Source organism: Stomoxys calcitrans, chromosome 1 (assembly GCF_963082655.1).
Source record: "Stomoxys calcitrans chromosome 1, idStoCalc2.1, whole genome shotgun sequence".
NCBI lineage: Eukaryota > Metazoa > Arthropoda > Insecta > Diptera > Muscidae > Stomoxys > Stomoxys calcitrans.
Window position 1 is genome coordinate 176,309,288 of NC_081552.1, and position 16,056 is coordinate 176,325,343.

Below are 16,056 nucleotides of genomic sequence, written 5' to 3' on the forward strand. Positions count from 1 at the left end.
ATGCCACCAGCCCATAAAACACACAAAACTGTGACTTTTTTTGGATGCATTGGTAGCTCTTACAATGCTTCTGGCTGATCTTCACTCCAAAATCGACAATTCTGCTTATTTACGTACCCATTGAGCCAAAAATGAGCTTCGTCGTAAAATGAAAGAAGCGCGCGATGAACTGAACGGAGCACACATTTTTAAAATAAAATTCAATTTGCAAACGTTGTTCGTTTGTAAGACGATTCATGGTTAAGTAATAGGTCAAACTGAAGATGCTTGACTATGAAACAAAACATGAAACTTGCGTGAGCTGTTTAAACCAGTGTTGCCAAAAAGATAATAGCTAAGAAATCACCCTTTATATGCATATATAATATTTCTCGATCACCAACTACCCACTAAACAACTTTTCCAATTAAATTTACATTTTCTGCATAATTAAATTTGCATTTAGTATTCCAAATCGTTACGAACTCGCGAAAAAACGGAAAGCCAAATTAATTTTCCCTAATGAATTCCTTACAGCCTGGCCGGAAAAGCAAACAACCGAAATGGCCACCTCCATCTCGACTGCTAAATGAAGCCCTTTCTCTGTGTGTGTGTGTTTTTTTTACCAAATTATAACATAATTTGACATCCTTCAATTAATTAATGGAAACCAGCCATTATGGTTTAATTAGGAGCCATTGCCTCATCGCGTTTCAGGTTTCACTCGCATGAAAACAAAACAAAACACAACACACAACTGTTGACGTTGGCATGCCATACCATGCAAGCTTTTAGGGATTTGTATAAAGTTCAGGTGTTGAGATAAGCTTTGTCGGGTTATTGGCCGGTCCGTAGAGAACCAAACAGAAAATGGACCAAAACGGAAACCGTTAAAAGAGTTACAATTCAAATAGCCATGAAATTCCACCAAATACAAAAGACCTACACATGTAAAGCTATAAAAGCCCTGACATGCTAAGAGAGCATGGGAGGGGGGTTGTGGCTAACCTTTCTCTTTCATACAGTGTAAAGGGAAAATCCCAAAGAGTATAAGAGAGAATAGCAATGGGAGAGTGAATGGCTGTTTGAAAGCATAATAGTCAGGGGCAACTAACTCATTGTATGTGTATGAGTAGCAGAATACAAACAGAGTAATAGAACTCAAATAACATCTCTTGCCCATATGCACTCTCACACACATATATACACACACCCTTGCAGAAACTCTCAACTATAGCGACAAAAGCAACTCAATTAACTTCATTGAGAAATATGTTTCAAACTATGCTCCTCTGTTGGTGAGATGTCGATGCCATCAGAAGTTGGGCCCGGCATCGTTGCTTCCATCCCCTAACCCACAGGGCACAAAGAAGAAGGTCTGCCTGGCAGTCAGGCAGTTCGCAGCGAAGCTCATATCAAACAGTAGCAAACACGACACCAACACGACTAAAACCAAATTCGAGACGGTCGAACGCTTGTGAGTAAAGAAAACGAAGAAAATCCTCCAACGGATAAAACATTGGATAAACATCGCACTTATAAGAAAATCAAGCGCGTAGATTGAACACAAACACATAGATAAACATCTACATGGCCGCTACAAATCGAATACAAGAAACGGAAACGGATATCGCCAAAGAAATCCACCAGCGAACACACACATACCAACTCACAATACACAATTAATACAAATGGTGTCGTATTCGCCAACATTTTGTGTTTTGACCGTTCAAAATCCATCTTAAAATTTTCCAACAATAGGGTCGTTAAGGCCTTAATTGTCAAACGCTGAGTTTTTTTCGAAGCAAAAAAGAAAAAAAAATATAAAGAAAAGAAAGACCAATTCAAAATATTGTGCCAACAATAAACGTTTAATTTATGGTAAAGACACCCAATCAATTATTCCCCCATTTCATTGACACTAAATAGACCACCTAATGAGTTTGGCAATTTTTGCCAAATCATCAACCGCAATTGGCAGGACATTCAGCCAGGCGCATGCACATTGGGTTGACACGCTTTAAATAAAATGCTTAAGCCCTAAGCAAAAATATTTTGACATCTTTACAGTGGGGGAAAAAAAGTGCTGGAATATAAAACTTTAAAATTACATGTTGTAGCCTCCATTCGTGTGGGAAGGCTAAAACCCTTTGAGAAGCAATAAAATCAGCTAAGTTTGTCATATTTTTTAAAAATTTGCACAATCCAAATTTTTAAAAAAGAGGTGCTAACACTGTTATGGGAAAGGGGATACTAAGCCAACTCTTTTTTTCAAATGCCGGTTAAAAACGTGACATCACTTCATTTATACAATTGCCTTGACTGTTTTACGAGGTTGTGTACAAAGGAAACGAAGGGAAGTCCATGGAAAAGTAGCATTTCCAAATTGTTATATGCAATGAAGTAAGTTTTTAAGCGATGTTACCTTATTGAAACATCTCAAAATTGCGGTTTCATTTTCATTTTCGATCATGGTTTTAATTTAAATCACGAATCGTCTTTTGATTGTTGGCCTAGTATTTAAAAAGTGGACTGCAGAATAAGCAAGAAGCTCCCAGAATTGTAACGGCAAATTCCAGAAAGAAAGACAAAACATGAAAATGCCAAGATTCTACAACGAGATTTTTGGAGGATTTTCCGGACAGTGAAATCGTTGTTGATGGGGATTTTGATGTCCATAACTCCTCTTGGCTTTCCCATTCGGGCCACACGACTCTGGAGGACCAATACGCCGAGCTCCTTGCCGCGCAGAATGAATTGATGCAACTAGTGAATGAACCGCAATGAAGGGCAACCGATGAACACTCTTGATCTATTCTTAACTTCGCATCCTGAAAAGTACGAAGTTAATGTACTTGCTCCTCTTGGAAACTGCGATCATTGCATTGTTTCAGCATCTTTTCCGTTTTCTACTCTTTGTGCCGCGTTATCTACGGCCCCAATGCGGACAATTTTTATGTACGTAAAAGCTCGTTGGGCTGTGCTTAACGATTTTTTCCGCAATTTCAATTGGAAGCTTTGCTTTCTTGATTGTGACGTAGAGGCGGCAGCTGAAATGATAGAGAAAGTGATCTTAATTGAAATGGTGTTATTTATTCCAACCAAAATAATTTCGGTTAAATCAAAGGACAAAAGCTGGTTTAATCACGCTTGCAGGATTGCCGTCTACTCGAAAGAGGAGGCATTCAGAAATTGGCCCTCAAATAAAAATCCAGCAATGAATTGCAGCGCAAAAAGGCAAGAAAATCGTTTGCCAGAGTACTTAGACGCGAAAAGTTTCTGCACAAAAAGCGTCTTCGTGCCAAAGTTCTTGCTTCTCCAAGGGTGATTAAAAGTTTTTGGTCGTTTGTAAAATGAGTCAAGGGCGTCTCTTCGGATATCCCGACTCTCATTAAAGACGGCCAGATATTCACTGAACCGGTTGATAAGGCTAACCTGTTGGCTGAAATGTTTGCGGGAAATTCTTCCCTGTCGGAAAGCGATTAACCATTCCTCATTACTGAAGACGTATTTATTGGGTTGCCCAAAAAGTAATTGTCGGTAATATAGTAGTAATATAGTCGGCGTTGACAAATTTTTTCAACGGCTTGTGACTCTGTAATTGCATTCTTTCTTCTGTCAGTTATCAGCTGTTACTTTTAGCTTGCTTTAGAAAAAAAGTGCGCGAAATTTTGTTTACATTTGTTTGTTTGGCGTCAATTTCAATATGGGTACCACATGTATTGAAAGAAATTCATTTAACAAACCGAATCAACGCTTGTGATATGCACCTTAAACGCAATGAATTCGATCCGTTTTTAAAACGAATCATAACTGGAGATGAAAAATGGATTGTTTACAACAAAGTTAGTCGAAAACGATCATGGTCCAAGCATGGTGAACCAGCTCAAACCACTTCAAAGGCTGATATCCACCAAAAGAAGTTTATGCTGTATGTTTGGTGGGATTGGAAGGGTGTGGTATATTTTGAGCTGCTTCCAAGGAACCAAACGATTAATTCGGATGTTTACTGTCAACAATTGGACAAATTGAATACAGTCATCAAGGAGAAGCGACCAGAATTGGTTAATCGTAAAGGTGTCATATTCCACCAGGACAACGCTAGACCGCACACATCTTTGGTCACTCGCCAAAAACTGAGTGAGCTTGGCTGGGAACTTTTGATGCATCCACCCACCATCCACCTTGCACCATCAGACTTCCATTTATTTCGATCTTTGCAGAACTCCTTAAATGGTAAAACTTTCGGCAATGATGAGGCTATAAAATCACACTTGGTTCAGTTTTTTGCAGATAAAGGCCAGAAGTTCTATGAGCGTAGAATACTAAATTTGCCAGGAAGATGGCAAAAGGTTATCGAACAAAATGGCAATTATATATTTGATTAAAGTTCATTCTAAGTTTTATTAAAAATGCATTTACTTTCTTTTAAAAAATCCGCAATTACTTTTTAGGCAACCCAATAGTTCTATGGGGTTCTTGCAGATTTCGATGTAAATAAATTCCAGGGCCGGATGGCATATCGTCCCTTGTTTTATGCAAGTGTTCTTCGACTCTCGATTATGCAATCTTTTTAACATTGCTTACCGTGAGGGTGTTTTCCCGGCGCGTTGGAAGATTGCGAACGTGCAGCCTATCCTCAAGAAGGGTGAGGCAACCGATCCTGCGAATTACCGAACAACAGCGTTATGCTCCGCCCTTTCCAAGGTTCTGGAGAGCATGGCCAAGTAGCATTTGTGAGATACTTAGAGTCCAATGGTCTTCTTAGCGACCGACAATACGGGTTCATGGATGGCATTCCTGTCTGAGCGTTGGACTTGCTCTATTCACCAGTTCGGTGAGAGTAAGGTCGTGGCTCTGGATATCCCCAAGTCGTAGAATAGGGTCTGACACGGTGCACTCCTTTCAACCTGTCGCTATGGGTGTCGGTAATAACTTCACTCGATTTATATCGGGTTTCCTAAGAGATCACACTATAAGAGTTGTTGTAGATGGGTTCTCATCTGACGAATATAGATTGGCCGCAGGAGTACCACTAGGTTCTGTCCTTTCTCAGTCTCTTTGACGATCTACTGGGTCTGCATTCGAATCCGATCTACACGTTTGTGGATGACAGCAACCTCTGTCATTCATTGAGACTAAAGGCAAGAGGCGAATTATGGACGTAACACTGTGCCAGGATTTGCTGGCCATTTCTGAGTGGGGTCGAATGAACAGAGTAGATTTTAATGCACGCAAAACGCAGTGCTGTTTGTTGTCCCACCAACGATTCACTGACGATACAATCATCAATATCTATCGGCGGTGTAGAAATCAAGCAGTCAGAGTTTTTTGAGGGCATAAAGTTTTAATGTGATGTCCGTTGGTCGAAACATGTATTCGAAGTGTCGAAGGAAGAATTCAAGTGATTGGGCTTTCTAAAGCGGTGTAAGAAATATTTTACTCCATCTCATATTCCTAATATCTACACTACGTACATCAGGCCGAAGATGGCATATAACTCGCATATATGGGACGGAGCTCCTAAATCATCCGTGGAGCTACTTGACCGTGTCCAGAGGCAAGCGTTGGTGTTGATTGGAGATGGAAGGGTATCAAACTCTATTGTTTCCCTTGAACATCGCCCAAATGTGGGTTGTGTGGCGCTGTTCCATCGGTTCTTCTTACAACGTGTGATTTCTTCGAAAATCAGTCTTCTGATTCCTGACTCTTGAGGTTGTTTGTTAGAAACACAAGATTTTCTAGAATTGCGCACCGGTTTGTTATCGATTGGCCAGCTGATCAGACCATGCACTACCGACGGTTCGTATGTGGATCGACTTCTGGCAGATGTCTTCCCGCTACTTCCGACATCCAGAAAATCAAAGCAAATGTCAACAATCACTACTTCCTCTTTCCCTTCTCCGATCCTTAACTATCCTCTCCAGTGCAATGTACTGCATATATAGGGGACATCCCCTGTGTGTTGGTCGATTGAAAAAAAAAATTCAGGTTTATGTTAAATAAGTTTATTGGGTTTCTGGTGCCTACCGCTTCCGATGCCGTTGCAAAAGTGCAGTATTGAGGTCTGGCAAGAGATGAACTAACTTAACAATGTATTTCAATTTAGCTATGTAAGTGAAAATTAAAAAGAGATAGCTTAGCTATTATAACTAAAGATAAGGCTATTCTTTACTGGCTAAAATAAGAATTGGCATTTTAAAAGATAAAAGGGAAAGTAAATTGATGGATATAATTCAGTTAAGGTATTTCATAATTTCATTTCGTTTGAATTCAATTTGTTATCACTTAAAGATTTCGACAATGAGTTGAGGAACTAGGTTCAACATGGCGCCCACCTTGCAGGATTGCAGCGTTAAAAAGTAAAGGCTCCGGCAATAACCCAGCCGGTCGGCATTTTTGACGAAGTTTGAATGAGACCAGCCAGTAGAATTTTAGGCAGCTGATCATTTGCCAAAAGTACTTCCACATTGGTTGGTTGGTAGAAATAGGGGTCTGCCAAATCGCTCAGGTGATCGTACACCGATTTGAGTTTCGTCTCGATGTTTATTTTCGGCAAATTGGTATGGAACTGTGGTTGTACCAAACCAGCAACTTCGATTTTGACCAACGGGTCATGATATGTCTCAGAGTTAATTGAGCAATACTCTTTGTTTTCTTGCTTTGTTGTGCGAAGATGCAGAAGGTCTACCAGTCCCTTTGGAATGACAACTTGGGGCTCACCGGAGCTCAGTAAAAATCTTGCGTTAGCCGTCCCATTAGGGGTCATTAAACGAGCGAGAGGGGTGGGAAGAAATATGTGAGTCTTAGGCCGGCGACTTAAGCGCTCATTAAGTCAACTTTCACTACGATTTCGAATTGCAGTTGATAGGTTGGATGTTGCAGTTTTACTTCGGCTTTGAGATGATGATGGTGGTTGTGATGATGGACATCTGTTGTATTTTTTTCGGTGGTTCGCCTTAACATCGGAAGAACTGCGTCTGTTATGCTGGACTGGATCATTGGAGTTCTCGTCAACATGGACGATGGTGTGGTGATTACAACGACCTACAATGCACTTATTCCTAGAAGGGCACCAGTGACGTGTATGTGCGGTGCATAATTAGTTGAAGCAGAAATCCTTTTCTCGTATTGTGTCTCGTCGTTGCGAAACCGTCATTTTTTGGAAGGTGGGGCATTCTCTTGAGAAAATGTCTATTCTTACAGATTCGACATTTAGGTATATTAGAAGTTGAGCTGAAAAGGAAGGTTTAATTAATGTGCGAACGGGTATGTAGCTCTAACGATTAGAAATTGGGAAGTATGCAGAGTTTTACTAAGAGGCGAATTAGGGTACCGTTCTGTATACGTATCTCCGCTACACGAACTTTGGAATCCCTTCCATTGAAAACTATTAGGGCTGTATCTAAACACCATTCACTCGGAGGAAGATTGTCATCTCTAACTATAACTAAATCCCGCTCTTTCAAATTCAGTTGGGCGCTTCACTTGTATCTTCTCTGTAATCCGCAAATATATTCGTTTTTCACCCTTTGGCAAACATTATCGATTTATTAACGAAAGGTTTTCAGAATATTCATCGGGAATGGCCATAAGAGAAGCTCCTCTAAGCAAATGACCAGGTGTTAGTGGAATCAGTACAGTAGGTTCTTCACTGATCGGAGATAATGGTCGTGAATTCAGTACACTTTCGATTCTGACTAGCAGTGTGGAAAATTCTTCAAATGCGAATTTCACGTTGCCCCAAATTTTCGTAAATGCATTTTCATGCTCTTCACTGCCGCCTCCCACAAACCACTCATATGTGGAGCGTGAGGCGTTATGAAATGCCAAGAGAATCCATGCATACCATATTTCTGTGCAACAGATTTTTCAGCAGCTTTTGGAAAGTTCTTGTACCTACTCGCTCCAATAAAGTTGATCCCATTATCTGAGAATACTTTCTTTGGAAAACTGCGCCACGCTACAAATCTATTAAAAGTGGAAAGGAATGCCCTGGTAGACAAACACACGCAGCAGCATAACCTTACTGTAATATGGCATTTCGGATTTTGAAAGTTTTGAGCATAAATGGACCAGTGAAATCGAGACCAGTATTAGTAAAAGGCACGTAAAAGATACATCTCTTCCCAGGTAACGCTGCCATTTCGTACCCGCTGTTAATATACAATGCTAGCCTTGTAGTTTCTTACACAGTTCCGAACACCACTCTTCAACCGAATGATATAAAATTCCTGGCGGACGGCACGTAGCATTACGTGGTGTTCAGCATTTAGTAAAATCATGTGTGTAAACTCAATATACAGTTTCGCAAATCTTGAAAGTTCTGGCAATATTATGTTAAATTGCTCGTTATAACTCATGTCGGAATTTGCTAAGCGTCCATTGATTCCAAGAAGTTTATAATCATCTATGAAGCGATTAAGTATCAGAAGTCGACTCTTTTAGCTTATCGGCTTATTGTATTATAAGGCCTGATAAGAAAAATACGAAAATTGTGCCAGTTTGATCAATCGAAACTTCATGGCAAAAATTTCTTCAGAAGATTTCCTTACGAATCGGAACATATGACTCGTAATGCCCGATCAATGGAGGAGAATCGCTCTCAAATATCTTCGAGCTGAACCTGAGTGTGACAGGTGACGACCCTTTTCCACTATGGATTCATTGTACATGTTTTGGTTCGGCCAGAACTCAGAAGGTTAGGCAAGCCAGTGTGGTCCATGCCACCATAAAGAACTTCCCCGTGTGCCAATATCGACAGAGTTGTCCTTAGTTTGTACATGCCTCCAAGTGGCATTCCCGCCTTTTCCAGTATTTCGGAAACTTTATTAGCACTAAAAGTTTTCCAATGAAATGGTGGTTTCAGCAACCAAGCCAAAGTTATGGTGGAATCGGACCATGGATATATTTCGGAAACAGGGAAAGTAAAATTCTGTCAAAAAGATTTTAACAGTTTAGTTAGCAATAGAGCTCCGCATTACTGATTTTCTTTAACGGAGCCACCTTAGTATTCGAAGCCAAAAGAATGAGGAGGACACATTTTCGGAAGAGCTGCATATAACATAAATGCAGACGCAGTAGGCTTTCTCCAAGGCGTCACAAAATCCATAGATTTGTACCTTGCACTCTTATATCGTATCCAAAGTGGAATTTTAATATTTTCTATTTCTGAAAAATCCAATATAAATAAATTCCATTTCTCCAAGTAGTGTGACTTGGCTTCCTCATCCCAGTCAGTACCATTCAGCCATAGTTGTTGCATCAATATCTTCCCTACGACAATAATTGGGGATAACCATCCTGCAGAATCGAACAGTTTTGCAATAATTGAGAGTATCATCCGTTTTGTTATTGGAGCCGATGGAATATAGATTTGATTGATTTTGCATCTTTGTGCCAAACTCGTTCATTCGTTACCCCGCCTCTCCACCCGCCCCTGATGATCGAGTGGTACTATACCGGCTACAGATAGTACTCCATTCATACATTAACAAATAACTTATAAACCACAAGGTAAACATAATCACAAGATATCCATTCATTGGCAGTGTTCTACTGGTTCACAGAGGGAATTGTAGATTTGGTGCATGAAAATCAATCAGCATATGCAGTATGGCCGGATGTCCAATAAGCCCATGTAAGGGGCAAATAAAGTGAAACAATGATTCCTAAAAATTTGACAACTTATGCTCAAAGGCCAAGTTCTACAGTTCCGCTGAGGGAGTTGTAGAATATGGAGCCGTAAATATGGATCATAGAAAGGTGAAACAAATTAGCAGTTAACTACAAAGTAATCATTAATTAGGATAATGAACTCCAATTGTAAAATAGACAAATAAACAAAACGATGAAGGCTCTTACTTTTTATAGAATCTTATACGAGGGTTGCCTTTTATATTTCGGGATTAGAGAACACAAAAACAAATATTAATTATCAAAAATAGCTTTATTGTTTTTCAAAATATTCCCCATTAAGTCTATACACTTTTGCATGCGTTTGAACCAATTTTCGAAGCACTTTTGCCACTCTGATTGAGGTATATCCAAAACACGTATTCTGAACGCATCAACCGCTTCTTTAGGTGTTCATAAACGTTGACCTCTCATTTTAGTTTTTACGTATGGGAATAAAAAAAAATCATGCGGTGCCAAATTAGGACTATACGCGGTTAACACATCAAATCGATGTTTAGAGTGCTCAAAAATGCAGTTGTATCGTATTTTCGACCAATCGACACGAGCCTTTTTTTAGCGATTTACAAATTGTGTGGGATCCAACGCGAACAAATTTTTTGACGGTCCCTAATGCCTACGGTTATCTCAATCTCACGATAGGTCAAATGACTATCTTGCAATGCGCACAGTATAAATGGTTTTTGGAACAACAACTGATTTTGGACGATATTCACGAAATTTGTCTTGGAGCGAACGACGACCTTGGTTGAATTCACCATGCCATCGATAAACACTGGTCCTTGATGGAGCTTCATCGCCAAAAAATCTGTTGTAGAGTAAATCCACGTCGAAAGTTTTAGAAAATAATCATACGAAAATTTTCACGATTTAATTCCATTTTTTTAGGCGGGATAAATCTTTAAATTTACTATAAACAACAAAAACAGCACTTGTACGTCAAAACGTTCTGAGTACCTATAACCTCAAAAATGTGACGATAGAGCTGCCGGGCTAAAAATCCGCCTTGTGTCACCCCGAGGGATTAATTCCACCTCGGTTCTCATTACTTCGAGGTGGATCCCACATCTGGTGATTATTCGTTGTGTCTTCGTTCAGACCTTGTGTCTTCGTTCAGACCTTCGAACCAAGGCGAAACGTTGCCAATCACTGTTTTTTATTTGCCTGCGTCTTTCGACCCAGCGCTCGTAGTGGAAGGATGTGTGTCATCAACATCGTTTTCAACTCCTAGCTGCCTCTAAATTTACGTGATAGAAGATCATTTGCCCATTCTATGTAGATATTTCGAAAGACGCCATGGCCTGCCAACATCTGTGTTTCGGAATAGTAGATGTTGACGTGCTTCCTTTCTCTCCACATCCGTACATCAGGGACGAATCGTCGCCTCCACCTGGGCCGACTCTCATTCGTCCACCTTTGTTGCCATCTCACCATAGTCTCTATGGCCTTTAGGTTTATCAGAACCATTTCGTCTATTACAAGGGCTGCCGGCTCTACAACTGTGGGGTAGCCTATGAGCCGTCGCTCAGTGTTGCCTGTTGGCGTATTCGTTGGACAAAAATAGTTGGAGTTAGCATAGAGCTCTAAAATTTTGCACAGAGGTATATTTGAGTGTGGAGAATGGTCCAAGTTAGTCTTTAACCTGAAGCTCAAATATAGCTCAAATATAAACTGATCAACCGATTTAAATTCTTGAGCCTCCAGAGGTCGCAATTGTTACCCGATTTGGCTGCAATTTTATGTGATGACATCTGTCAAGAGCCTCAACAACTACCACAAGTATGGTTCAAATCGGTCTATAAGCTGATAGAGCTTCCATATGAGCCGGTCTCCCGATTTAACATCGTGTGCCTCTAGAGGGTCCAATTATCATCCGCTTTGATATTTCACACAATGACTTCGCTATGACTCTCAAAACTCCGTCAGATATGGTCCAAATCGGTTTATAAACTTATAAAGCTCCCATATAAACCAATCTCTTGATTTGAGTTTTTAAGTCTATAGAAGGCGTTTAGGTCTGGTATAATATTCAATCCTAAATAGTGGGACGTTTCCATAGCGAAAGCCAGACATTGGCATAAGAAGCGCTCCAACTAAAGTTACCTCTTGATTCTTCTTTCTTTTCTAAAAGCTATGAACTTGGAGCATGATGTATTACATTCATGGCGAAGGACAATCGGTATATAACAACGAAGGTTAGGTTAGGTTAGGTTAAAGTGGCAGTCTGCCATCAGACTCACTTAGACAGTATCGTCCATTGTGATACCACAGGAGCAGAAGTTGGAAAATGATTTAAAATCGATTTAAAACACCCAACAACTTGCGAAAGTTCACATCCGCTAAATCAGACAGGTTCTCAAAGAAATGAGAGACTAAAGTGGAACTCTTTCTGACTACTAGTGCGGGACTCACACACAGAAGGTGTTCTATAGTCTCTTCCTCTTTGATGTCCTTACAGCTTCTGCAAAAGTCGTTGCTACCAACCTTCAGTCTATCAGCATAATTTCCGATTAGACAGTGACCTGTCATGACGGATACGAAGACTGAGACGTATGCAAAATGCAAATTTTGCCCATGAACATTCCACTAAGGAACAGGGGCAAACTTCTCACATATCAATGAGTGCAGTCCGATTCAAGTTTAAGCTCAATGATAAGGGGCCTAGTCGAGTCCGAACGGTGTGTCGCAGTGTGACACCTCTTTGGGGAGAAATTCTACATGGCATATTAACTCACAAATGTTGCCAGCATTAGGAGGGGAAAACCACCGCTGCAATTTTTTTCTGATGGTCTCGCCAGGATTCGAACCCAGGCGTTCAGCGTCATATGCGGACATGCTAACCTCTGCTGTTCTAGCCAGTGACAGCAAATCAGTAGACCTCCTCAAGTTTAGATTAGGCCACATAGTTTTGGAATGCTTACAGCCTCCTCTTTGTGACCATCTATCATTTGTTGTCCTTCGGGCCTGGTCCTGAGAACTTAGCTTACATGTCGCTAGAGGCATACCCACAGATTACAGTATCCCTGGAATATGTAAGGTAGTTCCTTGTCTCGAAAACTCGTCCGCTTTACAATTCCCTGGGATATCTTTGTGGCCCGGCACCCAGTACAGGTGAATTTTGAACTGTTCAGCCATCTCGTTGAGAGATCTGCGACAGTCGAGGGCGGTTTTAGTGTTCAGAAATACGTTCCCTAAGGATTTAATGGCTGACTGGCTGTCTGAGAAGATATCTATGCCAAACATCGTAATGACATTATATCTTAGCCATTCCACCACTTCCTTAATTACAAGGTTCTCCGCTTTATACACACTGCAGTGGTCGGGTAACCTTTTCAATATGACCAGTTCTAGGTCTTCAAAGCCCACCTGGTCGTTTAGTTTGGAACCATCTGTTACCAAGGATATCGTAGTTCCAATCGGTTCTATCAGGAATAGTGGTAAAGTACTTTTATCAAAAAGCGGCTCAGGTAGGGTGTAATCTACACTGCCTGGAACATCGGATATTGTATCAAGGATAATACAGTGTCCGTAGAGAGAAAGAGAGAGAGCTGAAGAAGCTCCCTTAACCTCACGACAGTGGTCGCTGCAATTTGTCTATCAGATGGTGTTTTTCTCAGTGCGGCTGTGATGCACAAACAAGCCATCCCTTGGATCCGGTTTAGTATTGAGCAATAGATGGACTTTTGAAGCGCCATCCACCAGACCACAACACCAGAAAGCATTATAGGTATGACAACTGCAGTATAAACCCAATACATGACGAGCGGTCTAAACCCCAACTTTTGCCAATGGCTCTTTTGCAGGTGTATTGGGCAAAAGTTGCCTTTCTTGCCCTTTCCAAAATATTGGATTTGAAGTTCAATTTTCTGCCCAGCAAAACAACCAGATATTCTGCGCTTTATATAAATGGAACATTCTCTTCTCCCAAAGAGACAGTTGCCACTGTGGGTAACTAGTATCTTCTGCTGAAAAGAACTACTTCTGTTTTGCACGAATTTACTCCCAGACCACTTTCGGTAGCCCACTTGGATATTGCACGTTGAGCTTCCTGAAGTATATCTCTTAGAGAGTTGGGAAATTTTCTCCTAACCGCAATAGCCACGTCATCAGCATACGCGATCACTTTCACACCTTTTTCTTCCGAGACAATAATATATTGTTAATGGCTTTATTCCAAAGTAACGAAGCATCGATTCATTTTTTCTTTAAAAGACTTCCATTTTTTTAATCCTGAAAGTTTCCGCCTTACAAATGATGTCAATTATTTTCAATGCATTTCGCAACAAGAGAGGGATAAACCCAGATGTGCATTGTTCGCCTGCTGTCCCTGACATGCGATTTTCAATTTAATCTCCCAGTAGAAGCGTAAATCCCAAACGAAAAAGTTTACAAACTCTTCAACAAACAGTAAAACATCAAGTGCCTGTGTTTTTGTAACTACAGGGCAAGAGATAGTGCAAAAGTGTCCAAGCAAATAAACAAATATTATCAGACAGAAAGTGAGAAATCCATAAAGAAAAAAAAAAGAACAATTCCCAGCTGAAAGAAGAAATAAAACACTAAAGCCAGAAACTGGAAGCCAGAAGCTGGAAAAGAAACCAAGACGACCTACAATAAAGACCACCCACATTATCACCCATTGATTAAAGTGATTTACTGCCGTTTGACGTCCGTCCACCAACAACGGCATAGCATCTAGCCCGAGTTCAGCATCTTGGACAACAGGAAAAAAACAACACCACTACTCCCACCGTCACCAAGTGTTGCTCACCAATTTATGGTCTATTGATCTGGTTTAGGCCAGCAGCAGAAGAAGAAAATGCAAACATCGATGACGACACTGATGCCTCCAATGGCAACAACCACAGCGATAGGGGCAACAACAACATCAGCAGGAGCAACACTTAAACCCATGTCCATTGTTGACCAACGAAGAGCCACCATTGTACCCATAAATCCACCAAGTAAGCAATTGCCACTGTTGTTAATTTCTGTATTTTGTTGGTTATGCTCTTTGCTGGATGTTTTATTTGTTTTTGTGACCCAGAGCATACACCGTCCACATTCTTATCCTCCAAATCCTAAAACCCCCCTTCCAATACCAAAATGTTTGAATCCAGTGGCGGTAAAAGTGACAAGAAAACCTGCTCTGCTATAATGATTTTTTTTTAAGAAGACGCGTTAGAAGGAGGAATAAACTTCTAAGTTAAAATCATAGAGCTAATATTACCACCACATAATGTTAACACCCACTATCATATAATAACACCCGACATTTGTGAGGTTTTAAACCGTGTCAAACACCTCTAACAAGTGACATTACTCTTCGGCGTGCCATTCCAACTCGGCAATAAAATGCAGATCCTTTATCATTCAATTTAAACTTGAATCGGCTGGAACTAATTCATATGAGAGAATGTAAATGGGTAAATTGGCATATATAATTCACTAGCCGAACCTGGCCCGTTTCGCTGCGCCTTCTTTAACTCTCTAATATCTTTTTAAGGTGGGGACACTTCGCCCAGAATGCGGATAGCCAATTCGTGCCATTGTAGCCTATGACGTTGAACGCGTTCGAATCCTGGCGAAAACATAGGACAAAACGGTGTTTATCCCCTCTTAATGTTGGCGACATTTGCTAGGTACAATGCCATGCATGGCCATTTTAAAAATTATTCCCAAAGAGACGTCGCACTGCGGGAGTTTAAACTTGATTCGGAAAGCACTCATTGATGTGGGAGAACTTGCCCCTTCTCGGTTCCTGGTGGTAATGTTCTTCCTTAGGGTAATATTTTCATTAGGGGAGGGATGGCACAGCAGACATTTCGACTCAAATATGGATATCAAATTCGTGCTGCACTTCCAAATTCCTTTAATTTGAGCCCCATATTGTCATGGCCGGTAAATATGAACCGTTTGGAGGGTGTTTTGGGGCTGGGGCGGCCACCGGCACTTTGCACTGCAAATAGATATCAAATTCGTTCTTTATTCCCAACGAATATGAATTTCAGTTTAGGGGGTGATTTAGGGCGTACCCCAAAACACTTGGCTCTAAAATTCATATTCCTAATCTACTCACTAATACCTTTAATTTGAGTCCCATATAGCCATGGTCGGCTAATATGCCCATTTGGGGGTATTTGGGGGTGGGCGACCTCTTATTACTTGGACAAAATGTTTTATGCCATATTTGCAATCTACTGCCCAATACTTTTCATTTGAGTCACATATTGACATGAACTTCGAATATATCTGTTTAGAGGAGTTTTGAGGTTGGGGTGGGGCCCGCTGGGTACTTGGACCCAAATGTTAATACCATATTCGTTCTCTGGTCTCTTATACTTTTCATATGATCGGATATGGGTGGCGCCTCCACCCGAT

General features: G+C 40.7%; 1 protein-coding gene across 7 annotated transcripts in view; it reads left to right on the top strand.

Moving 5' to 3' along the window:
• Window positions 1–16,056, top strand: part of LOC106093416 (band 7 protein AGAP004871) — a 302,264-nt gene that overhangs the window by 178,949 nt on the left and 107,259 nt on the right. For 2 of the 7 annotated variants that reach the window (XM_059369339.1, XM_059369359.1), the window contains exon 1: window positions 14,391–14,639. The exons of the other annotated variants lie outside the window; for them this stretch is intronic. In XM_059369339.1, coding sequence (XP_059225322.1) covers window positions 14,495–14,639 — 145 coding nt within the window. In that variant the 5' untranslated portion in view covers window positions 14,391–14,494. Of the gene's footprint in view, window positions 1–14,390; window positions 14,640–16,056 lie in introns of those variants that run through there. 7 annotated transcript variants of the gene reach the window in all.